Source organism: Camelus ferus, chromosome 22 (assembly GCF_009834535.1).
Source record: "Camelus ferus isolate YT-003-E chromosome 22, BCGSAC_Cfer_1.0, whole genome shotgun sequence".
Taxonomy (NCBI): Eukaryota; Metazoa; Chordata; class Mammalia; order Artiodactyla; family Camelidae; genus Camelus; species Camelus ferus.
In genome coordinates, this window is record NC_045717.1 from 9,500,748 (window position 1) to 9,526,713 (window position 25,966).

Genomic DNA, 25,966 nt, shown 5'->3' on the forward strand with positions numbered 1-25,966 from the left:
ACCCTCTCAATGCACACGGCACCACCACTGACAACAGGAAACAGGGAAACAAGCTGAGCGTCCACCGGCAGATGGCGAGTATCTGTATTCCTGAGTCACTGTGCTGTACACCTGAAGTTAACACAACACTGTAAATCAACTACACTTCAGTACAAAAACCCCTGCACCCTGCCCAGAGAAACGGCGACCCTCTTTACCTCCCCAAGTCGGTGAGCGCAAGCTACTCAACGCTCGTCACTTCGCGTATGTGTTCCACGGAGCCACGAAGTTAACCTTCCTAAAAGTGATCGCTTTCCTTATGTCGCTTCTCTGCTGAACTAACCGTACCGTTTCCCCAGTGGCTGCTCAGTCAAATGAAAACCTGGCATTTGAGACCACCCATGCTCTCGGTCTTCCACACTCACTCAGCCTGGGCCAAATGCCACCTCCGCGCCATGGCGCAAGCTCAGCAGTCTGGCCGCCTGTAACCATTCCTCAGGTCCTGTGGCCTCGAACCAACCATGGCTCCGTGCAGCCGTCTCTGACCGTTTTCCTAATGACTCACTTGGCCTCTGTTGTCCTCAGCACCCAGGTCTCAGTACACACCAGTGATCAAGTTCTGCAGCCTGCAAGCAAGCCCTCCTCCTTTCTGTAGCAGGTGTCGTCTGTACTCTGACAGTGCGTGTATTTATTTTTTCCACCTCCTTTAGCAAGAAGCCCTCCTGTTCCTCTTGCTGGAACATGTCTGCACCCTGGAAGATGCTTTGGATTCAGAAGCCTGGCCCTCCTTCTGCCCTAGGAAAGAGAAAGAACCTCTCTCCAAGGGCTGTGTGTGGAGGACCTTGAGTGAGACCAGGTGAGACTTCTTGTTACTGGAGAAGGGAGGACAGCAGAGCGAGGAACGCGTTTTGCTTTCAGGGTTAGAAACGAGGAAGAGCTGCTCAACATCTGGGGTGTGACCCCCCCCCCCAATCTGCGCAGGGACAAGGCTGGCAGGTTTGGAGCGATGAAGACTTCAGAAGCCTGTACAGGATACGAGGGTAGAAAGGTTTCTGTAAACAGAACTGCTGGACTTTGTCACTCCGTGCCCAGGACAACAAAAGCAGATGTGCAGGGTGTGTGTTTGGGAAATGTTTCTGGAATAAAGGACTGCAGACCTGGCTCAGGACTTTCAGTGATGGGAGGAGATTTGCTCCTGAGGTGAACTGGAAAGAGCTGAGCTCTGCAGAGTGGAACCACAGTAAGCTGAGAGGCCAGCTGAGCAAAGGCAGTGAGGAAGAGGAGCCGAGTGTGAGCAGGAACCCAGCAAGCTCGGGGGCCCGACTCTGCCCCCCCCCCCCCCCCCGTCAGCTGCCCGGGGCACGAGGCAGAAAACCTTGCTGGTGGTGCCACTAGCAACACAGACAAGACACAGGACCTACCTCCCAGCCAAAGGGGCTCCCTCATGCCTTCTTCGCTATTAAACTACCTCTCAAACAGCAGTGTCATGATGTTACTTACAAGTAACAAATCAGAACCACCTAAAGGCTCACTGACCAAAGATTCAGTAAGTAACTGACGATTTATGCATCGAGTAGAAACCTATGAAGCCGTCCAAATTGATGGCGTGGACTGCTAAGTATTGGCCTGAAAAAAATTCATATATTGTTGAGTAGAAAGTGTACTTTCGGTAAGGCTAAAAATATGAGTATATGAAGAAGAAACTGACAATATAGACGTCCCAATGTTAAGGGTGGTTTTCCTGCATTTGTGGTATGTTCCTGTGTCTTAAGAATTATTCGTAACCAATGTGCCTTACTTTCCTGTTTTATAACCAGAAACAAAAGTATTTAAAAATGAGAACAAATGAAGCCCAAAATTAAGAGAAGGAAGAGCACTTAAGTAAATTAAATAAAACTGAAAAAAAAATAGCAAAGAGGTCACTGAGACCAAGAGCTGGTCAGTTGACAAACCCTTAGCTAGACTTAACTAGAAAAACAAAATGTGAAATGAAAGGGAAAAAATGACAGTTGCTACCCACAAAAATATAAAGATCGTAAGGGTGCTGTGAACAATCAGGCACCAACACATGGACAACATGGAAGAAGTGGATCAATTTCTAGAAACATACAACATACCAGGATTGAATAAGGAACAAATGAAAAAATCTGAACAGACTAATCACTAGGAGGAAGACTGAACCGGTAATCAAAAAGCTTCCACCGAACAAAAGTCCAGGATCACCCGGCTTCACTGGTGAGTTCTACTAAGTAACATTCAAGGAAGAATTAATACCAACCCTTCCGAAAAATAAAGAGGAGGAAATACTCTAAAGTCATTTTACAAGGCCAGCATTACCCTGATACCAAAACCAGACAAGGACACCACAAGAAAAAAAAAAAATTAAAAGCCAGTATCTCTCCACATAAATCAAAAATCCTCAACAAAATATTAGCAGACTAAATTCAACAGTACGTTAAAAGGCGCATACACCATGGTCAAGGGAGGGTTCATTCCAGGGACGCAAGGGTGGTTCACATCTGCCAGCCAGTCAGTGTGAAACACCACAGGAACAAAAGGGAGGAGACAAACCATGTGATCCTGCCAAGAGATGCAGAAAAAGCCTCTGACAGAATTCAACGTCCATTTATGAGAAAAACACTCAACAAAGTGCGTGTAGAGGGAACATACCTTGACATAATAAAGGCCGTATATGACAGGCCCACAGCTAACATCATACTCAATGGTAAAAGGCTGAAAAATGTCCCTCTAAGACCAGAAACAACACAAAGGATGCCACCTTTTTCAACAAAGTATTCAAAGTCCAACCCAGAGCAACTGGGCAAGAAAAAAAGGCATCTAAATTTAAAAAGGTAGAAGTTAAACTGTCACTATATATAAAAATAGATTTAAAATAATTTCTGGTGTATAGCACACGGAACTATGTTCAATATCTTGTAATAACTTTTAATGAAAAAATATGAAAACAAATATACGTATGTATATGCATGACTGGGACACTGTGCTGTGCACCAGAAATCAACACATTGTAACTGACTGTACTTCAACTGAAAAAAAAAAAGTTAAACTGTCATTATTTGTAGATGACATCATAAGTACATAAAACTCTAAAAACACCACCAAAAAACCCTGTCAGAACTAATAAACAAATTCAGTAAAGTTGCAGGATACAAAATCAATATACAAAAAAAAAAATCTGTTGCTTTTCTATATATTAATAACCAACAACCAGAAACAAATTTTAAAAAATTTATAATTGCATCAAAAGAATAAGATACCTAGGTATAAATTTAACCAAGGAGGTAAAAGACCTGCATACTGAAAACTGTAACATTGATGACAGAAACCAAAGACGACACAAATGAATAGTTATTACATGCTCCTGGATTGGAAGAATTAATATTGATACCATGTCCAGACCCCCCAAAGCAATCTACAGGTTCAGTGCAATTCCTATCAAAATTCCAATGGCATTCCTCACAGAAGCAGAACAAATACTCCTAAACTTTGTATGGAACCACAGATACCCAAACAGCCAGAGCCATCTTAAGAAGGAATAGCAAAGCTGGAGGCATCACGATCTGTGATTTCAAGCAGTGTGGTACTGCAACAGAAGGAGACGCGTAGAGCAATGGGATAGAATCGAGAGTCCAGAAATAAACCCACACATCCATGTTCGGTCAGCTTACGACAAAGGAGCTGAGATACACAACGGGGCAAAGAACGGTCTCTTCAGTAAGTCGTGCTGGGAAGACGGGACAGCCCCACGCAAAAGAATGAAACACTCTCCTATACCACTCACAACATTAACTCCAATGGATTAAAAACTTGAACATAAGACCTGAAACCATAAAGCTCTTAGAAGAATACATAGGTAGTAAGCTCTTTGACGTTGGTCTTGGTGATTTTTTTTTTTTTTTTTTTTGGATTTGACACAAAAGCATCAAACCAAAATACTTTTGCACAGCAAAGGAAACCATCCACAAAATGATAAGGCAATCCACTGAATGGGAAAAAATATTTGCCAATCTCATGTCTGATGAGGGACAAATATCCGAAATTATATATAAAGAGATCATACAACTCAATAGCAAAAACCACAAACAATTTGATTTACAAATGAGCAGAGGATCTGTATAGATACTTTCTCAAAGAAGACACAGATGGCTAACAGGCACATGAAAAGGTGCTCAGCATCACTAACTTGCAGGGAGATGCACATCAAAATCATATTGAAATATCACCTCACACCTGTTAGAATGGCTCTTATAAAACAACAACACAACAACAAATAGTGTTGGCAGTGATGCGGCAAAAAGGGAACCTGCATTCACTGTTGTTGAGAACGTAAGCCACTTACATTCGGTGCAGCCATTACAGAAAACAGAATGGAGGTTCCTCAGAAAAGTTAAAAATAGAACTACCATATGATCCAGCAATTCCAATTCTGTGTATTTCTCTGAAGAAAACAAAAACACAAATTTGAAAAGATAACTTGCACCCATATGTTCATCACCGCATTATTTACAACAGCCAAGGCAGGGACCAAGGTGTCCGTTAACAAATGCATGGATAAAAAAAGATGTGGCATATACTCATGGGATGTTACTCAGCCGTAAAAAGGATGACATCTTGCCATTTGTAGCAACGTGGGTGGATCTTGCGGGCATTATACTAAGTGAAACAAGTCATACAGAGATAGACACATCCCCTAGGATCTCATCTATGTGTAGATCTCAAAAACAAACAGAAAAACCCACCAAAAAACCCCCACCAAAAACCAAGCTCATAGAAAGTGGTTGCTAGAGGTGAGGGATGGGAGAAGGGGTCAAAAGGCACAGACTTTAAGTTATAAAATCATTAAGACACGGGGATGTCCTATACAGCACGGTAACCAGAGTTAATCATGCTGTATTAATGACATACTTGAAAGTTGCTAAGAGAATAGAACCTAAAAGCTCTCATTGCAAGAAAAACATTTTTTGCAACTCTCTGGCGACGGATGTTAACTAGACTTACTGTGGCAATCACTTCACAACGTATACAAACATTGAATCGTTAGGTTGTACGCCTGAAACTGTTATATCTTAATTTTTCCCTCAATAAATAAGGAAATAAAACAGCTGTACGTGTTTTGACACGGGGTGCTTAGAAGAAAACGCAGTAAGAGACAGTGTCCCCAGCTCTCGCTGCCAAGCAGAAGCTGTGAGGCGCTTATCCTACGGCTCTCAGATAACGATTTAATTCCGACGCACCATGTGACCCGGACACCGACAACACGTTGGTTGCCTCACTTCATCATGAAAGAAATAGTAGAACCGGAGAGTCTCCTTTGGGGAGAACAGAGGATTGGGTTTGAGACCAGACTCTCAGGGGCCACAGGGAGAAAAACATGTTTTCTTTACCTTTCAAAGCAGATTCAGCTTCATATCCCTATGGAGTGAGCACCTTCACGGTCAGGTGTCTGCTCACACGCGCAGGGAGCTGAGTTCCAGTAATGGGACCTCAAGGCCACCCGGTGGAACCCGTCCCAGCTTGTCTCCATGGCGCTGGAGGCTGCTTTTGGCTCACTTACTCAACACATGTTCACTGAGTTCTTAGCAGGCTCAAGGCTCTGGGGACGTGGCTAGGAACAGAATGCGGGAAACCCTTGCCTCTGGGATGTGTCTGGCTCTCTGAAGAGGACCAGAATAAACTTAAGATTTAAAAGAGAGAGTATGTCGGATGGTGATGAGTGAGAAGATTAAAATAAAAGAGGGAGAAAAGAGAGACCAGTTCTGTGCCCTTCAGGGATGTTGGCTGCTCCCCGCCAGTCTGGGGATTCAGTGGACACAGGAGACCTTCCAGAGACCCCCCATCTGCTCCATCCCTGCCCACCTCTCCATGAGGCGCTGCCCAACCACAGAGGAGAGGGGGGAAAGGTGACCGTTCCAGGGACCTGCACCAAGCTCCTTGAATCGCAATGCCTGCTTATTCTACAAAGTAACTCTTGAACCCTGCTCCTTCCATCCCTCTGGGATTCACTCCTTCCCCCATTGCTTGACTGTGAGGAGAGGGTCAGGACTGCTCTGGAGGGCTGTCCTTGAGGGGGACGTGTTTTCTGGTCCTCAGGGCCCCGAGTTTGCTCAGGCATGCTCTGCCCCTGCAGGGGATGGGGAGCCAGAAGTCCCAGGGCCCTGGAGAGAGAACAGGATACATTCAAAGTGAAGTATTATGTAAAGACCAGATGTGAAAACTGCATTCTCCAGAGTGAATCGCCATCTGCCTGACTCCCTTGTCCACTACGCAGCGGGTTGTTTGGAACCTGAGGGGTGGGACGTCACCTCTCTCAGCGCCGTTAGCAGCTGCCCTTTGATGAACTTGTACGTGCCAGGTGCTTGGCTAATTTCTAAAAGCATACCATCTCCGTGAATCGCCACAGGACCCCTGCGTGCTGTGCGCTGCTACCCCCTCTTGACAGTATGCACATTGCAGCTCAAACAGGTTAGGTGACTTGTCCAAATCAGTCAGTCAGTATGTGGCCTTCACATCCTTGTCATCCTCGCTCCAAGAACCAGGAGCTTTCTGGCATACCACATGGTCTTCTGGGGGACGCTCTGAAAACCCGTGTTCTCTAAGACGTACACCCAGACCAGGCTACACCTTCCATCAGGACCCAGTGGCCTACATCTGCGGAAAGTTTAATTCCAAGCCTGGGGCTCCCTGGAGCTTTCTGAAACTGAGCATAAAATAGGGACAGGAAAATTCGATAGTGTTTTTTCCTTCACATTTCTCACCTGCTCCCAAAGTCATTGAGGAATTGGTCTTTTGGGGGGTCGCATCTTCCCCCAAACTTTGGCACAGTTCTCTTTTGGAATCCGAAGGTAGGAGTTCCAAATTCTACTCACACCCCTGCTTCAGGGCTATGGGATGCAGAGCTCGCTAGACTTGGAGATCGGCATTGGATTCCCGCTTCACTGCTGGCTCTCTGCGTGGCCTTGGGGGAGTGGCTTCCTTTCTCTGAGCCTCAGTTTCTCTATTCGCGAAACGATAATCAGACCTGTTCTTAGAAGTGCGCTGTGATGGGGGGAGCAGATGAAAGGCTTCCCTTCCCACCTAGGGGAGGATTTGCACCCTGCCTCAGGGAACAGGATGAAAGAGAGAGAAATCCCCCAGAGGAAGCGCTCATGGAAGGACAGACCGTTTTCTGACAGCCCCGAGGTCTCCATGTGGTTTTTGTTCATTACTTTGTTAACTACTTTCTCTAAAGTTTTGGCTGAGGTCAAGTCTAAGCAGGAAGTGGAGTTTGTGTCTGATTTTTTTAACAACAAATTTGCTGACCATGTACAAAAAATACCACAAAACCAACTGACCATCTTTTTTAGGAGGCCAAGAAAAGTGTATGCATCGAACCCCTGCAATGGAGAATTTGGGATAATTTACCAACATTCTGGGGGGAAAGCTGCTCTTCAAATCAAGAGAGGAAAAAATTATGCAGTTTCCAAGTAACTTCTGAGCAAATATTAGAAAAAAGCAGTCATGACCATGTTTTCATGACACTAGGGGACCCTTCTGGAAACTACCCTCCCAGGCAGAGTTCCTGTCTAAGCATGCACCTCAGCCTGAACTTGGATGCTACAGCCTCTTGAGTCAAGCCTACCTCTGGCCTTCCGAGAGGGACACAAATCACCTCTGAAGTGCACTGGGTCTCCAGCTGGAACAGCTGGAAGGGAAGATGAGAATCCAGGAGGTGCTTGGGTTCAAGTGTGGCTTGACCCTAACTTGCTGTGAGAGAGAAAGAAGGCACTCAGATGATGCCTCAGGGACAGAGCCACTGGCTGGCAAAGGGTGATCAAGTCCCAGGGCCCTGAGGGATGTGAGGATGCTTCAGAAGTCTCAGAAAGACAGCTTTGCCCAAAGAAGGACGACAGAGCAAGGGCAAAGCAGTTCTGTAATGCAGCCAACTTCCAGCAGGTGGCACCAGCTTCCTTCACATGCTCCCAAACCTTGTGGCGTACAAACAGGAAGTGAACACTCCTGAATGCAAGGCTGATCAGCAGTGAGGTCTTCTGTCCCCTCCTGTCCCTCTCCCCTTCTGTGACAAGGCTTCCTCAACTTACTAAATTCTCAGCTAGTAGCAACACCTACTCAAAAGCAAGAAACACCTGCAGAAAGCAAGCAACGACTCCAAATACATAGCGGTTAACCAGACCCTTCACCATCAAGGAGAGCCAGACACTTGTAAATCCTGTCCCCGTCTCAGCCAGCGACTAGGGATGTCACGCCTTAGCCATCTCCTCCAACCCGCATCCCCCGGTTAACACCTGCGGCAGCAGGCAGTTGGACCAGGAACTGTCCGCAGGAGCGAGGGAAAGCAGTTTTCTGGGGAAACCAACAGCGGAACTGTTCAGTATGAGCTAATTGTTAGGGGAAATATGACCAACTCCCCCATCTTTTAATATACCTCACACTTTATCCGTATTGATCTGCTTCTGCTAAAGAGGAAATTCAGGGTTTATCTACCTGTCTGTGCAATCAAGTGTGTTGCTGGACCTATCGGCAAATTACAGGAGCCCCACCAGGATCTTGCCTTTTAGTTTCTAATTTCCGCACCCACGGCAAACGTGAATAATCAGCAAAGTTAATCAGCACTTGATCTTTTGGGCGCCGTGCGTGTCCAATATCCTGAAATTGGAACAGCAAGCAGGCAACAGGAATTCCCAGCTCCTGCAGGGAGGATGTTCAAGATCAGACCCCCAGGAGTGCAAAGCATTGAGGAGTCAGGGAGAGGGGACAGGAATATCTTGGGGCCATAAGCAGACATGAAAGTCAGGAAGACAGCATGACTACACGATTCTAAAAGCTACCTGGACGGCCAATACCAATGCCAGCTGAGTGGGGAAAGGTAAGTGCTCTTGCAAACTACTTTACAAAGCTACTTACTCATAGAAAGTCGTCCATCCTGTCTCATCACTCTTGGTGGCCAGGAGACCAGTGTTCCCGTCATAGGTCATGAGGCCGAGCTCCAGGTTCTGCGTGGACACGACCTTGAGCCCTCCGTTGGTGCCCACCGTGAGGGTGATGATCTGGTTGTCGGGCATGAGCAGGTGGCGGGGCGTGCCACTGCTGTCCCGGCGGATCTTCAGGGAATTTCCATTATTGTCAATCAGTTCCGTGACATCACTGTCAGCACTGTACGTGAAATTGTACAGGTACTCCCCTGTCACCAGGCTCACCGTGTACTGGTGGACGCCATCGGCGTTGAAGACGTACAACTCCTGCTCTCCGGGGGAGGCGGCCTCGTACTGGTTGAAAGCGTTCAGAACGGGCTTGTTCTTGGTGACCGCCCTGATCCGAATATTCCCAAGGTCTGCGACGTAGACGGTCCCGTCCGGAGCCACCGCTAAGGAGGATGGGGAGTTGAGGACGGCGTCCGTGGCGTAGGCGTCGTCACCTGAGTAGCAGTTGCAGCTGACGTCGTTTTTGCAGTCGCAGTCCGAGGCCGCCCCAGCCAAAAGGCAGATCTCCCCGTTGGTCGTCACCTGGCGCAGACGGTTAATCTTCTTCTCGTCTGTCTCGGTGATGTAGAGGACCCCCGTGTGAGAGATGGCGATGGCGCTGGCGGACTCCAGGGCAGAGTGGATGGCGAGCTTGCTAAGCGAGTAGTCGATGCCCGGGACTTGGCAGTGCATGGGGCGCCCCGCAATGATGCTGACCTGGTGGTTCTCGGTGATGCGGAGGATGACGTTGTTCTCCAGGACGTACAGGGAGTTGTCCATGGGGTTGACGGCCAGGTCCGTGGGCCACTCCAGCCGAACCTGTGGGTGACACGGCCTCAGATGAAAGGACAGCCTCGAACACGCTCAACGTGTAACTGGGCAGGGCCCTTCTAGGGGTTTTATGCAGCTGGGTGGGGTGGGGGGCACTTACTGTTTTGCTAACACACTGGACAAGAAGTGCCCATCACTGAACCACCTGCCCACTGCCCACGCTGGACATGCACGGCTGAGGAGAAGGGAATACCACACGTCTCCTGCTCCATCATCTGCTGCGGCCAGAGGAGACCACGAGTTCTACTCACGATGCTCTTCTCAGCCCCAGATGACCGGACCAGGGTCAGAGTCATCACAGACAGCCAGACATAGGACTGGGGGAAGGTAGCCCCCACTCTGCTCCCCAAGCCGTGGGCCTGAGGAGGCTCTGTTCACTGAGAGGGGGCACCTTTATCTAATTCACAGGAAGGAGCCACGGGGTTCAGAAGGTGTCCCTGACCCATGGGGTGGCCAATGCACAGGCTGGCCAGCGAACTACAACCTGAGTGTTCGCTTGCCAAAATGAACTGAACCAAACACTCCTTCTCTGCAGAATCTGAACTGAACATCTCAGCAACAAGGTGCCAGTCAGCCAGCTGAGGAATTTGAGCTGAGATGAGTGAAGCTGACCGAGGGTTGAAAAGGCCCTTATCGGAAGGGCAAAGATAGATTCCAGGTTGTTTGAGGACCCGTATATTAAGGTCCGGTTCCTCCTGCTGTACCTGAGTGAGCCTCTCTTCTCTGCTGATGTCAGAGCCCGGACTGAAAGACTGTCACTTGGGGGCATGTCACAGAGGGCTCTGCTCTAGTTACCACCGCACAGAGTGGAGGTTTATATAGTGGGGATGCAGTCACTTCAGATTAACAGGGATGTTCTGACTGACACATAATACTACATGGTACGTTCTCAAACCTGCAATAATGATGGAGAAGAAAGGTGATTACACGGTAACTCCTACCCTATAATCTGCCACGGCTGGAGTGTGTCACCAGCTCCACTTTTCTGAGCAGAATTCCCCCCTCTCTCTTTTTCTGTTTCTCTCCCATTTCTAGCTGACGTTTCCCATTCCTTCTTGCTGTCCAGTTCCTCTCAAGCCTTCTGCCAACAAGCCTGTGATGTGTCTTTATAGCTCCTCCTCCTCCCACGCCACTTCCAGCCCAGCCAGGGCACTGGTGAGAACTGGAGGCCAAGGGCTGGTGTGGTTCAGTACTGAGAGGAAAGGACAGAGTCCCACCTGGGCCACATCCATGCTGGAGTCACAGCTCAGCGGCCGGACAGCAGTGAGGTCGTTGGAGCCCAGCAAGGTGGAGATGATTCCATTCTGGTCGACCTTCCGGATCATGGTGGCGTCGACAAAGTACATGAGCCCATTCTTGTCTACGGCGATACCTGAGCGAGGCAGACAGTGAGGGTGTGTCTCTTGGCTTGTGGGGTGGGGGTGGAGGTGGGGATGCCCTACTGGGCATTAGCCTCTTGGATGAGGGAACTTACTGGATGGATGAGCACACTCAGCAGTGGCTCTCACTCTTTTAAGGTGACATCCTTTCTCACGGGCACTGTGCTAAGAGCCGCCTAATTCACAGGCTGCTGGCTGTCTCACCACCTAGCTAAAGAACGACCCTTGGGCTACAAATGAACCGAGGCTGCAAATGAATGAGTGAGGAGATAATTTTGCATCCACTTTTTTTTTTTAAGGAAAGAAGTTATTTTCCAAGTTCACTGCTTGAAAAATTAACAGTAGGAAATTACTTGAACGCTCACAACGGATTATAACAATGAGGCTGCAGAAACAATGGATCTTGCAGTCACAAACTCCCAACGCAAAATGCATCCTCCAGGAAGTATTCCAGATTAAGCCTCGACTCCACCCAGCACATCAGCACCCCGGGGGGAACGCGGGTCCCAGCACTCCCCTGGTGAGAGGCCAACAGGAGCTTCTATTTCTTTTGCATTTTTACCCCAGTGCCCAAGCCCAAGGTTCTCCATCCTTAATCCATGCTGCCGCATGCTTTCATGGGAGCTAAAAATGCTACCAAGAATTGGACCTTCAAATGACTGGTCCTTTTCTAAAGTACCTTCAGTCCTTTTCAGACAGAGCTCCATCAGTTCTAAGAACCTCTTCCCCTCCAATCCCAGACCCTGGGAAATCACACCCATTCTTAATTGCTACCATTTATTGGGCATTTGCAAAATGTCAGGTAGTGCTTTAGACTCGATACACACTATTATCTGACATGAACAGCTGGGAGTGGTTGCAGGCCCCCATGGGGCTCTGTTCTCTCTCCAGCCCACACAGCTGGCCCTCCGGCTCACGGAGCGAACGCTGCCTTCTGACTCTCCGTGACTGGCGGCAGCCAGCCATCTCCAGGAGCAATCCATCCCACTTTCCATTCGCAGCGCATGTGGGTGATGGGAGTTTACTTCAAATAAATAAATACGGTTTTTAAAAAACACTCACCCACACACCAAAGCGATCTATCAGACTTAAATTATTCTCAGCAAAGCTGCGTTGCGGACTGCCTGGGCTTAGCTCAGTTCCAGCAGGAAGAGAGCCGAGTGGGTGGGCGCTCGGGGGGGGGGGGGCTCCCGGGGGCGGGGCTGTCCCCTTCTGCAGCCTTTACCTCGAGGGCTCATCAGGGTCGCATCCACAGCCTTCCCTCCATCCCCACAGCGGGCTTCGTCAAAGGGCAAGCACTGCTCTCCAGTCCCGGCCACGACTTCCGAATTCCCAGCCAGGTCTTTGGATCCGCTCAGAGACTTGACTCGGTAGATCCGCCGGCTGTTGGTGTCAGACACGTAGAGGGAGCCGGACACTGGGTCCACTGCCAAGTAGTACTTGTGGGCCGGGTTGTTGCTTTAAGAGGAGCAGCACAAAGAGAAATGAGAAGGGGCTAGGCAGCTGGCCTCCTGGATCTAAGAGATGACAAAAATCCCAGCAAGACTCTGACCACCTCTAGTGTCTTTCCACTTTAGTGAACTGGAAAGAATCTAACATCATAACTCAGTGTTCTGACATAGCATGGCTCGTAGCTACTTCTAATTGGACTTCAGCAACTCACGCTATCAAAGAATTCATCCCCTGCCATCATGCTAAAACATGGTGCTTCCTTTAACTGGTGCAAAAGATCCCCCTCTGATCCCGCTTTCGTGTTTTGTGTTTTGTGGGTGTTAGTTTCCTTTCTTCCCCTGTGGGTCTGTTCTCAAGTGGGGACTGAGGGACACTTCCATGTGACGATGCTCTCCTTGTAATCAAAGCTTCCTCAGTGCCTCCAAGCTACTGGATCGTTCATACTGGGGCAGCCTGCAGTCCTCCTAACTGTGTGATGGGCAGCTCTCCCGAGCCATCCCCAGTCCTCAGCCTCAGACCTTCTCTATTGCTCCCCGGGGTGGATATAAACAAAGTTAGCATCTTGTGTGAAGAAATGTGACATCTTGCTGATATCATGTCCAGAATCGGAATTACACAGGGAAGAGATACAGTTTTCAAATCTTGGGTAATAATGAGGTGACCGGTGTGGACCAGGATCTGTCAGGACCCGAAGCCATGCTAGGAGATAAATACCTTACTGCATGTGAAATGTATTGAAAGGACATCAAGGCTTAGAGACCCGGATCTCTTTCTCTGCCGTGCCTCTAGCTGCCCTATGTGTTGCTGACTAGGACAGGGTAAGATCTGTAGACTTGGCTCCAGACTAAGACACAGGAAACTCTAAACTCCACTGAGACCCAGCTGGTGACCTTCGGGAAGTCTTTTGGCTACGAGGGTCCTAGACTCCTTATTTGGGAAATGAAGATGACGTATCGGATCACCATCCGTGTCGCTTTTGGCTCAAACCCTACATTTTCATCCCTTTGCAGTGTCTGTCACTGGTTTGCTGTTGAAACCAGAATGGATGCTCACGCTGTCTCCCCACTGGTTATTAGCATCACTGCCTCTGGGATGCAAGCAGCAGGATGCAAGCACCCTCTGTCCTAGGGTGGTCCACCAGGTTTTGGTGCCACATGCCTAAAATAAGCACAGTCCTTTAAAAATGTTTTCAGTCATTTTTCAACTGTAGTTTGGGACTGTGGGCAGAGAGGAGTCTGGAAATGGGAAGAGGAGGTGAAGGCGATGGTAGTGTGGGAAGCATCTGTCCTGTACACATTAGCTAGTAAATTACTAATTAAAACACCACCATTTGGGTTCTCCCCCTATTTAAGGAAGAAAGGGACTAGGAAGCTATTTTTAGGAACAGTTTGTGCATCGAGACAGTCTTTAATTCCAGCTTCTCCTCAGGTTGCTATTAAGACACATAATTGAACTAGAAGTCAAGGTCTTTCTAAAATTCCAGCCTAGAAAACAAGTTTGGAAGAGCAGGCTACCTGGGTTCCTTTCCTTCTTTTATTTTTTGGCTATTAAGTCTTTAGAGAGTATCCATATATGCAAAACAAATTAGGGCAGAAAGGGAAAAGTTCATGCCATTTTTTAATTAGATGCTGCCACTTTGTTAGAGAACGCACGGGAGCTGGTGTGAGCGCAGGAGCTGGGGCACCACACATCTGTGCCTCTCTACGAGCAAGATAATTAATTCCGGACTTTCTAGGGAGCCCGGTTCAAGGAGGCTTTTCAAAATCTCCGACAGAAGAGCGGGGAGTTGAGGGCGGGGGTCAGGTCTGGCTGGGAGTCCACTCTTCCCCTCGGCCTCACCACTCCCTGCGATCAAGATTCTTGCAGAGAAGCTCAGGTGGATGGGATGTTCGTGCTCCCACATCAGGGGCTGTGGCCGGGGGCTAACGGAGTATGTACGTTTGAAGGGGATTGTGACATTTTAAAAAATTTGGCGCCAATTGGGGTGTTTATAACCAGCCAGTCTGGGGGCTCCTGCGAAGGAGCAATGCATGGCTCTTCCCCTGACTCTCATGATCTTGTACAACCTGACTCTGTGTAATTTCGACCTAACATCTGTGGAAGCCTCTGCCAACATTTCATTTCAAGGAGTGGAGAGAAGCATTCCCTCGAGCATTAAAATACATGGTTTTGTTTTTTCCTCCTCTTCCAAATAAAAATAAGGTCATCTTTCTTCCATTTTAGTGCAACCTGGGGCAACCTGGAGTTTCCCTAACTCAGTAATGGGAGGCTTCCCAGAGCAGCATGCACATATGCATATGTGGTACCCTGTGGGGGTGAATTGTACCAGGACGGTTTTAATGATAACCTTGGGGCAACCGAATGACAAAGGCTATTTAGACAAAAAGTACTGGGTCCACACCCTTCATACTACTTAAAAGTGATTTAATTCCATGAAAATTCCCAATGCAGCTGACTACTGGAATCATTCTGACCAACAGATTGGCAATTAACTTGGTTTTTTTCTAAGTGACCATATATCCAGGGGAAAAAAAAAAGTCATTAATGAGTTGAAAATGAGTTTTTGACCCGTTTCCAGTTCATTAAAGCTTTTGTGAACCCAGTCCAGCATTTACAAAAGCCAGAAGTTTGCCTCAACTGTTTAGCCCAATTATGGACCGCACTGAGCAGTCGGGATAAAAGTTCGCGGAGGGTTCATTATCTTACACTTGCATCTTCCGGAAATTCTAATTACTGTCAGCTTATTTGGTTCCCTTTTTGACTGCCTTTCATAATTGCTAAAGCTTATCATATCCACAACAGACAATTAGCACGTAAAAAAGTTACTATATTTGGTACATAAAAATATACAACATTACACGAGGAAGCACAAAACAAAAGGCAAACACAACGAGGCAAACGAACCATATCAAATTATATGGGAAAGAGTTCTTCATCTTACCTATGTTTAAACTCTTTATTTCTTTATAGAAAGAAAACAGAAGGAAAAAGAACAAACAGTTAGCTGAAGAATTGATCAAGCAAACAACATTTTTGTTTCTCGTATAAAAGGACCCAAAAAAGGGGCGGCCTCTCTCTCCCCCCCACCTCTAGCTGACAGCTCCTGGCTCAATTACTGAGGAAGTTCCTCTGATTTTGGACTCCTCCCTGCCGTTGGAAAATCTAGACAAGAACGCTTGAATTCTGTGACCAGCAATGTGGCTTCGTGTGACACAAGATGGCAAGAGGTGAAATGGGCTAATGAAGGCATGGCTGCTGGGAGGGCGGGAGGGGAGGGATTCTAAAGCCAAATTGAAGCTCAGCTGTAAAGCGTGCTGTGACTCATCTGTGACACCTGCCCTGGGAGTTGGGGGGAGCTGGGTGACACCTGTGCCACATACTTCCCATTGGCACCTTAAAGACTCCATACCACGCGCGAAAGAGCCCCTGCCCACAGCCACCTGCATTTGCCAAACACTCTGTACCCTAAGAGTCGCCACCATTTCCTGTCCCTGCTCCGTGCCACCCTCCCTCTCCCCATGTCAACTCGCACATGTAGGACCCCAAGGACTCGTTCTTCCTTATCGATAACGCCCGTGAATGCGACCTACAGGTGATTCCATCCTCTCGTCAATGGAGCCCAAGACTCCAGTTACCATTCTTTTTCTGGAAAACTGGTGAAAGTTTTGCTGCTTTTTAAATTTTCTTTTAAGAACAAAAATAACCTGTTTCAACCAGAGAGTGGCTGGAAGTTAACAACGTGAGGGAGGAGAGGAGAGATGCTTTGGCCTTAAACAGAGAACTGCCCCCCAGTCCTGAGGCCTCCAGGCCAACCTGGAAGGAAGCCCTGACCCCTCTTTCCCTTCTAGCTGAGGGAGGCGGCTTCAGGGGAGGAACAAAGAGAGTTTAAAGCCTTGCCTCCTGCTTGGGTGAAGCTCAGGCCTCTGCCGGGGGCCATCATTAGTGGTGGGTTTGCACAGGGATTACATTTTTATATTTTATTCCAACGTGTTAGTTTTTTGCAAAAAAAAAAAAAAAAAAAGTTAATTAAATGATGCTGATAACTCTTGAGCTCTGACTGGCATAGTGCAATTTAAGATTCATTCCGCAAAGCCCGGTGTCTCAGGGCGGCAGCCGGGAATTCTCGCGTCTGTTTTATACTGCTTAATGAAAGTGAAATGTTATCTGCACCAGTGGTAGTCATATGTGGCTCTTAATTATTGTAATATCAATTCCACTTTTTTTAAGTCAAGATTTTGTGAAAAGACTGGCTGGGAGTTGGGTCTGCAGACCTGACCTACTTCTTCCCTAAGAACATCTGCTTTGAGTTGATTAATATAACATCGATGTTGGGGGAAGGAGAAGGGCAGGGGGCACCGAGCCACTGAGCGGGCTGAGTCCAAACGATCCTTTGGATGTGAGCTTTGGAGAAAGGCTGAGGTCACTGCTGTCCCAGGGCCATGAGCAGAGTGGGTGCTTAGCAGGCGACAAACCCAAGTAACAGCACCAGCGCGTCAGTCTACGCAGATGCACGGGGGACCTACTTACAGGGGGCTGGCCCAGGCTCTGTGTCATGGCCCCAGTAACACCATCCCTTTAGGTATACCCTTCGAGGAAAAAGTGGTGCCTCAGACTACAGAATTGAGACTCAGTGACTCCCCTGCGAAGACTTCAGGGTCTCTCTGAGCATTCCCTGTGTATCTTGGGAAGCGCTCAGCAGGCTGTCTTGTGATTTACGTGTGTGTGCTTGGCTCCCTCGCTTCATTGTGAACTTAAGCGAGTCAGTCAGTGCGGACGTGACTTAGAGCTGGTTTTTAGGAGAGGGCCCTGAGAGAGTGAAGGCTGGAGAAATGGGTTCTTGAGAGAAGGAAGGAAGGAAGTTGCTTCCTTGAGTGCTGGCAGACCCTGCCTTGGAAGAGCTCCAGCCCCTCACGGTCCGCTCAGGACCACACCGCTGTCTCTTTCCAGCTCTCTCTGTGCCGCAGAATAGGGTGGAGTTGGAGTGGCCATATTTTGTGTTTGTTTGGTTTAATTGTAACTAGAGAAGTGAGTTGGGATTTAGGGGGATGTGGCCCCTCCACAGTCCTTGTACCATCTTTTAGATGACCACTAGCCATTCTGGTACAGGAGTGGTTTCCAGGAATGCTCCTGCTTTGGTGTGCTGATTCACCTGGCGTCACCACAGGACGTGGAGTGCCCAAAGCAGGCGTCATATATCGTGGCGTGCCAAAGTAGTTAGTAAATAACAAATTTTAGGTTATTTGTCTAGATTTTGTGATGTTTGCAGTAATCGTCCGCTTCCCAAATTTGCAATTTGTTTTGGTCTTCTCGTCCTAAATACTATTCAGTTTCATTCCAAAATTGCATAAGGTTCAGGCTCCGGGAAACCTGGATCTGTCTTTGGTCCAAGAGCTTTGAAAATGGTGCCAAGAACTATCCAGAATTTCATGGGAATATTGTTGTTACTGTTAATCTGGGCAGGGAGGGGCTGTGTTATGTTTTATTTCCTAACCACCCTGCTTGTACCATGACCACAGACAGAAAGCACTTCCTCTCTAACCGGGACCATGTACTCCTCTGTAACATCCTACGCCAGCACCAGGCAGGGTCTGTCCCAGCTGAACTCGCAGGCAAAGCTTTTCCTGGGGGACACTTACTTCCAACGTCTGCTGCCCCTGCCTGCCTTCCCGGGCTCCCAACTTTCTTGTGCCTTCTCCCTCTCCAGCACTCACACTCCTGGGCCAGGCAATTCCCTTCCCTAAACATCCTCCCTGATGCACGATGCCACTGACCCACCCCGACAGCACCATCAGAATCAGCATGGGGAGGTGTTCCAGTTGCAGAAAAGCAGAGTTAATATCATAATACAACTTTATATTTGGAAAACGAAAAAAAAAAAAGTAGACTCTCAAACGTTCAGCAAGGTGGGAGATTCTTATGTTTATTGCAAGGAGCCAAGTTCTGAAAAGGCAGAGAGATACTGTCCCATCGTTATCATTTACTACCTTGTATTGGGGTTCAGTTCCTGAGATGTTTTCAACCTGGGGAGAAAGGAAAGATTTTTCTCCAATAGAAGCTGACCCTAAGATGTGACTGATAGATTTACTGTACTCCACAGAGCTTGGGTTTTCTAAGGACCACCTGAAGAGGGTGACAGTTATAAGAAGGGAAATGGGCTCCTGGAGGTGGAGTACCACGCACTGAAAATGTCGTGAATGCCAGCGGAATTGGCACAGCCAGGCGATAACCTGGGAAGAAGGCATCTTGTAGTATTAGAAGTATTGCACGCGAGTAGAACTCTGCCCCTACGTGTCTGGGATCGGCAAAGGAGGAAGCAAGGGAGGAGCAGAGGGAAAGAACCATGGGCACATTTAAATAAAATTCAGATTCAGAGGCTCAGCTCTGGGTGGGTAAGAGAGGCAGGGATGGGCATCAACTCCCGAAACTGAACCATCATCCAGCTGCCAACTCACAATGGAGAAAAGAAGAAGCACGACAGGTGTCTTCCCCCGCCCCGCCCCAACCCCCCCTCCCTTTGCTGGTTACTGTTTTGAAGAGAGCGATTGACGGCTCTTTGTTTTCAGGTACGTAGTGGGAAGAAAAGAAGAATCAAACCAGTGTTCTTGTTAGAGCTTAACTTCTAATCGTCTGCATACCTGGCTGATGAAAGGGAGAGCTAGTCCAAAGGCAGTTACAAAGGGGGGAAAATCACACAGCTGTTGAGGGACACTGATAGTTACGCTCCCGCCAGCTGTCCTCAGTGGCACACGTGGGCGTGGCGTGACTCGCTGGGAGTGGGCTTGTATCACTGATGCTGTGGCCCCTACACGGAGACACGGAATCACGGACAAGTTCCAACAAAAGGGAGGCCCCTGGTCTGTGTCCCTTTTACTCGAGCAACACGTCTTGATCTCGTCCTGTGAGCCAGGCACTGCTCTGGGGCGAAGACGCCACACGTGCCCGCTCTACGGAAGTTCACACACTGGGGCCCTAAAGACTTGGCAGAAATGGCTGAGAAACAAGGCAGTCAAGGGCCTTGTCGCCTTTACGGAAAATCAGAGTTCAGTGGTCCAGGGGAGGGTGAGAATTACTTCTGCTAGGGAGACTGGACTTCATGGAAGAGGGGCCTTCAAATGCAGCCTGAAAGGTGGACCTGATGAGGCAGATGAGGCAGAGAAGGTATTTTAAGTAGAGCCAGCAGCATGAGTCAAGGTTTGGAGGTGAGGATGTAGCAGGCAAGTGCCATGTGGCTCTGAGCTGGAAGAACAGTGACAAAGAAGCAAGGGCCAAATGGAAGATTAATAAATGGACAGCACGGTGCTCCCTCCATCCGCTTCCCCGCCTCCTCTCATGCCTCCACTTGCCCACAGGATGCCTACGAAGAAGATGCTCTACCATCATGAAAAAGGAAGTAGGCACCTTGGGAAGGAGACCTGACTGGGGATCGCTAGGGAAGTGGCTTGTCTGGTGTCAATTTCGCAGCTTGAAGATGATCCAGCCTCTTCCGTTTTGCCTCCCTCCTCTCTCCATCTTTTCGTTAACACATCCTCTTACTCCGCCCCGTGGCCTCCCCCTCCGTGTTTCCCTGCTGTGGCTTGTTGGCTCTTCTAGGACGCTCGGCGTGAACTGCCTTTCCCCCTGCCTGGGTGTCCGTCTCTCACCCTCGAGTGGCACTCTCTGAGCCTGGGTCTCACCCCCTGCTGGACCCTCGGAGCCCAGCACAGGCCTGGTTCACCCTTATGCGCAGTGAATGCCCACTCGGTCACTGAGGCTGCCGCCTTCCTGGAGTGGAGCTGGGTTTTCTCCCCTCTTTTGACCCCTCCCCGTGCCTGGCACAGTCTCAGCTCCCCAGAACACTCAGCGGCGCCTGCTGGTGGTCAGAGCCCTGATCTCTCTCCCCGAAGGGACCTCGCAGACACAAGATGCAGGTGTACCCTGCGACTTCTTCTAAGTCCTTCACCTGGCAGCCGAGGCTGCTTCAGAAAGCGCCACCACCCACTCAGCGGCTCAGGACAAAATCCCAGCATCACCTCTGATTCTTTTCTCTCTTGGTACCACCCCCTCCCACCTTTAAAAAAAAAAGTCCTATTGACAGTTTCTATCAGATTTACCTCAAAAATATACCCCAACTGAAACATCCCCATCTCCCCTTCTACCACCCTAGTCCACGTCACCATCATCCAAATCCTGGGCAATTGCCCCAGCCGCCCTATGGGTTTTCCAGCCTCTATTCTTGCATACCTACAGACTGTTCTCCACGCAGTGCTCAGAATCATCTTTAAAAACGCCAATCAGATCATGTCAGCTCCATCCCCCTTCCTATTTCAACCTCCAGTGGCTGGGCATCGCAGTAAGAATATGACTTCCACGCGTCAACACGGTTGTTACGACCCTGAAGCTTCGGTCCCCTACCTACCTCTGACTTCCTCTGAGACACTCTGCCCTGAGCTCTCCGCCCTCCAGCCACATTGGACTTCTATCCATCCCTTAAGTAACCAGGCTGTTTGCTAATCCTTTTCTCTGCCTGGAACAGCTTTCCCCAGATCGTCACATGGCTAATCTCATCACTCTGGTCCCACCTCAAAGGTTACCTATTCAGCAGGGTTTTTTTTTTTTTTTTTTTTTGACAACTTTATTTGTGTCCCTTCCTTATCCCTCCTCCCTGCACCAGAGTCTGTGTTTCTTACCCTGTTCAATTTTCCTTACTGCATTAATGCTACTTGAAAAAAAATTGTTTTTTAAATTTGTCCACGTGTTTTAGCCTGAAATTCCCTACCAGACCACAAACACAACAACTGGGGCTTTTCTGGCTCCCATGTGGTTCTTTTGGCTTGTTTGTTTTTGTTTTTCTCTTTGCCCTGACCAGACAGTCCCTGGCACACAGTATATCTCCACAAGGACTTGTTGAAAGAACTTGAATTTTCTCCCTTACTTATAAACCACATCTCTCCCCTTTGCTTATTGATCTCTCTCTAGGCTTGAGGGTCTGGAATCAACTTTCCTGAAAAGAGAGTTTCCAAGAGCTCCTGTCCAGCACAGAGACCTGGACTTCAGACTCAGCAGCAAATAACAGCCAGGAGCGATCTACCAGGGGCGGCCAGAAGTCACCTAGCAAGGCCCGCGCAGTAATCCTAAGTCACAGCCTAATGAGTGTGCAAAGATCCAGACAATTTACAGAGAGCCAGCCCAGCAAAGGTACTTGATGTAAGTATTTGAATTAATAAATGAGCATGAGTGGCTCTCCAACTTGGATGTGCGTCAGAATCTTCCGTAGAGCTCGGCAAAGACCAGAGATGCCTTGGCTCTTTTCTAGATTTACTCCGTCAGTGCCTCTGGGGCTGGGCTCCAGGAATCCGTATTTTTAAGAAGTGCCACTTTAGAAACCACTGAATGGACCATCTGCTTAAAACGGTAGTTCTTTCCCTGTTCGGCATACATCACGTTCGCACGTGGAGGTTTCATAAAACAGGTCCCATCTGTGTTTTACAGACACACAAAGCATTTCCCCCAAGTCCTTATTTGATTCCAGGCCTAGGTGTCAAACCTCAGCCTGCCACACAGAACATACATATCCTCTGGAGGACCTCCCAATGCAGCCAGCATCTACCCGGGGGAGTTTGGGAGCAATGGGAGCAACAGAGCAGAAGGAGGGCTTCTGTGCGGCCGCTTACCGTAGCTCCAGGATGCTGGTGACGTTCCGAGAGGGCAAGATGCGCCGGATGTAGTTGAAGTCACCGACGAAGAGGCTCCCGTCGACTCCCACGGCCAGAGCGACGGGGGCCAGCAGCTTGTTGCCCTCGGCAAGGCCGTTGCAGCTGGGGCAGGAGATGCTCCGCCGGCGGCCGTTGCCCATGATGCTGGTGATGATGGCGGGCTGCTGGGTCAGGAACTGGTTCTCCCCGGTGCCCTTGTGCAGGATTCCTGGGGGGGGGGGGGCCGGCAGAAAACGGGGGTGGTTACTGCAGCCCTCTGGGTGGGGGACACATCTATCGGCTCACCGAGGGTGAGGGGAAGGGACAGAGAGAAGAGAAACAGTTGGAAACTTCAACCTGTGGGGAGCTCCCCCATTTCTTGACGATGATAGGGTGGGTAAACCCCAAGGCCATGATATTGGGTACAATAACAGTTCTTCAATTATCTCGACAAATGTTAAGGTGGAGGGTCTGGGAAAAACCAGCTCAACATTCTTTGACATTTAAAAGGAGAAGGTGGAAAAAAACCCTATGAGTATTTTGGGCATTTGATGAGAAATAGCCACCGGAAGGGGAGAGGGGTATCCCTGAAATGTCAAGGCTGGAGAGAAGGTTCCAGAGGAGAGACGAGGCTGTGTTTGAGAAAGGAGAAGGGCGCACGTACCACTCTTAACATTGAGGATGTGATGTTTGTCCAGGGACCAGCCACCGAGGTTGGAAGGGTCCAGCTCAAATCCCTGAAGGAGGGCCGTCCGTTTCTCCCACAGAATTAAGCTGGGGCAGGTCTCATATTCAAACCCGACAGACACTGAAAGATAAAAAGGAGTGGGGTGCAGAGCGGGGGGACAAGATGGCTTGCCTGATTGCTCCAGAGGACCTCCAGCAGGAGCGAGAAACGTGTGCTCGTGGTCACACAGATTCAGTTCAAAAAACTCACTCAAGGAGGCGGGCTGATTGCTTTTGTCCTTGGGATTCCATACAATATTAAATTCAAATTTCAAGCTGAACTCAACCTTGAAGCTTTACCCAGCCATACTCTGCGGGGATGGAAAGACCTTTCCAATGAACAGCTGGCTTCCAAAAATGACCCCAGTGATGGGGAGGGAAGTGATGAATCATTTAAAGACCGAACACAAGGCTCCTTTAGAGATGGACAGGGGACGGTTTCCCTCAGCCTGCTGTTCACGGCAAGCCTTCGCTGTATTTTGCGTTATTTATTTTCACTCACTAGGAGAAAAGACCTATTGAAGCTTAGTGGCTCATTTATGACGAGATTCTGGAGGCAACTGCTCGTGTGAGTTAAGGCACTTTGTACATTCACGCAGGATTCTAGAGGATTCCAAGTGAGGCAGGCATGGCACAAAGCCTGCCAATTCTGTGGCAAGTCAGTGGGGAACAGAATCCAGAAACTATAAAAAATCCTGCTTTTACCACATATGGACAAACAGGAGAGGAGGCGGGAGATGAGGGGCTTTAGTCCCGCTTCTGTTCCAGCTCACACTTCTGCGTGGCTCCACCTTCCCCATGTGTAAAACAGAGCGGGTGAAGCCTCGATTTCTCACAGAGATGTCGTAAGGATGGATGAGACAGAATGCCGAGATGCCACACATTTTTAATTGGAACGCTGCTTTAGAAATATGAGGCATTGTTATTACTGCTGCTTCTACTACATTAAGTTCTTAACTATGTGTGTCACCTTTGGGGATTCTCTGTCGCTTCTTTTAAATCCTGAGATAAAGGAGTGTCGAGACGAACGAAGGGTATACCTTATCTTTAAAAAAAAAAAACCAACAAAAAACCCCATGTATTTCCTAGCTTGCCTCTCTGAAAATTCCAAGAAACAATGACCAACTCAGCAGCAAAAAGAATTGCTGGTGTCGGGTTTGTGGCCTTGAAATACTATTTCTCATTAAAAGGAATCAGGACTCCTTGAAAAAATGGCTAGAACAAGAAATGGACAAGGCCGTTTTACCACGTCGCATAGCTAAGGAGGAAACAAAATGTGCTAGGGCCGTGTCAAAAGAATTTGGGAGTCAGCTTGAAGAGGCTTTCATTGACCAATGATGGGACCATCTGACCATTAGTAAAGATAATAACTTCAAAGGATATATTAATGGTACTTCATTCTATGAGTTGAAAATGGTATTTAAAAAACACCAGCTTGCTACCAGTAGAGGATATCAGACAGCCAACTTACTACATTGGAAACGAGTAAATAAAGGGAAGGAATCAGGCATTTGTCCTTTCGTTCTCATTTGAATTGTACCTCAAATAACCAAGTAGTTGATGAGAGTATCTCTATATAAATAAAGTATTCCAGCTAGTAAATAAAGAAGCAGTGACAGAATTACAGTATTATTTCGCAATCCCTAATGACCTGATGAACCCAGGCAACGAGCGTCAATGTGCCGAAATCACAAGAGAACTGACAAGCTGACATTAGGTGCCTCCTGATGGAGGAAGACATCACCACCAATCAAGCTGCTCTGCCTAAAACAAACAAACAAACAAACAAAACCCCAAAGAATAAAATACCTAGGAATAAATTTAACTAAGGAGGAGAAAGACCAGTACACTGAAAACTATAAGAAACTGATGAAAGAAATTGGAGGAGACAAAAATCAATGGAAAGACGCTCCATGCTTACGGATTGGAAGAATTAACATCGTAAAAATGTCTATACTACCCCAAGAAGATTCAGTACAATCCCTATCAAAATGCCAATGGTATATTTTTCACAGAAACAGAACAAACATTCCTTAAATTTGTATGGAACCACAAAACCTTGAAGAGCCAAAGCAATTTTGAGATAGAAGAACAAAGCTGGAGGCATCACATTCCCAGTTTTCAAACTATATTACAGAGCTACAGTATTCAAAACACTATGGTGTCAGCATAAAAACAGACACATGAATCAGTGGTACAGAAGCGAGAGCCCAGAAATAAACCTAAGCTTACACAGCCAACTAATTTCCGACAAAGGAGCTAAGAAATATACAATGGAGAAAGTACACATTTTCTTCAATAAATGGTGTTGGGAAAATTGGACAGCCATGCGCAAAAAACAAGCACTGGACCACCCTATACCACTCACAAAAACTAACTCAAATGGATTAGAAACTTAAACATAAGACTTGAAACCATAGAGCTCCTATAGGAAAACACAGGCAGTAAGCTCCTTGACACAGGTCTTGGCAGTGATTTTTTGAGTATGACACCCAAAGCAAAAGCAACAAAAGCAAAAAGCAACAAGTGGGGCTACATCAAACTAAAAAGCTTCTGCACAGCAGAGGAAACCATCCACAAAATGAGAAGGCAACCTACTGAACGGGAAAAAGTATTTCCAAATCATGTATCTGATAAGGGGTTAATGTCCAAAGTATATAGAGAACTCATACAACTTGACAGCCAAAAAACAAAGAGCCCAGTTAAAAATGGGCAAAGGAACTGAACAGGTATCTATCCAAAGAAGACATACAGAAAGCCAACAGTACGTGAAAAGATGCTCAGCATCACCAATCTTCAGGAAAATGCAACTCAAGCCCATCATGGGGTATCACCTCACAGCTGTTAGAATGGCTACCATCAAAAAGACAAGACACAACAAGTGTATGTGAGGGTGTAAAGGGAACCCTTGTGCACCGTTGGTGAGAATGTAAATCAGGGCAGCCACAAT

General features: G+C 47.9%; 1 protein-coding gene across 7 annotated transcripts in view; it reads right to left on the reverse strand.

Annotated features, from left to right (window-relative positions):
• The window catches only part of TENM2 (teneurin transmembrane protein 2), an 892,554-nt gene that overhangs the window by 35,551 nt on the left and 831,037 nt on the right, over positions 1–25,966 (reverse strand). For all 7 annotated transcript variants that reach the window (XM_032465127.1, XM_032465128.1, XM_032465131.1 and 4 more), the window contains 6 exons: positions 22,955–23,098; positions 22,270–22,519; positions 15,561–15,581; positions 12,393–12,625; positions 11,006–11,160; positions 8,902–9,776 (listed from right to left, as the gene is read on the reverse strand). In XM_032465127.1, the coding sequence (XP_032321018.1) occupies positions 8,902–9,776; positions 11,006–11,160; positions 12,393–12,625; positions 15,561–15,581; positions 22,270–22,519; positions 22,955–23,098 (1,678 nt within the window). The remainder of the gene's footprint in view (positions 1–8,901; positions 9,777–11,005; positions 11,161–12,392; positions 12,626–15,560; positions 15,582–22,269; positions 22,520–22,954; positions 23,099–25,966) is intronic.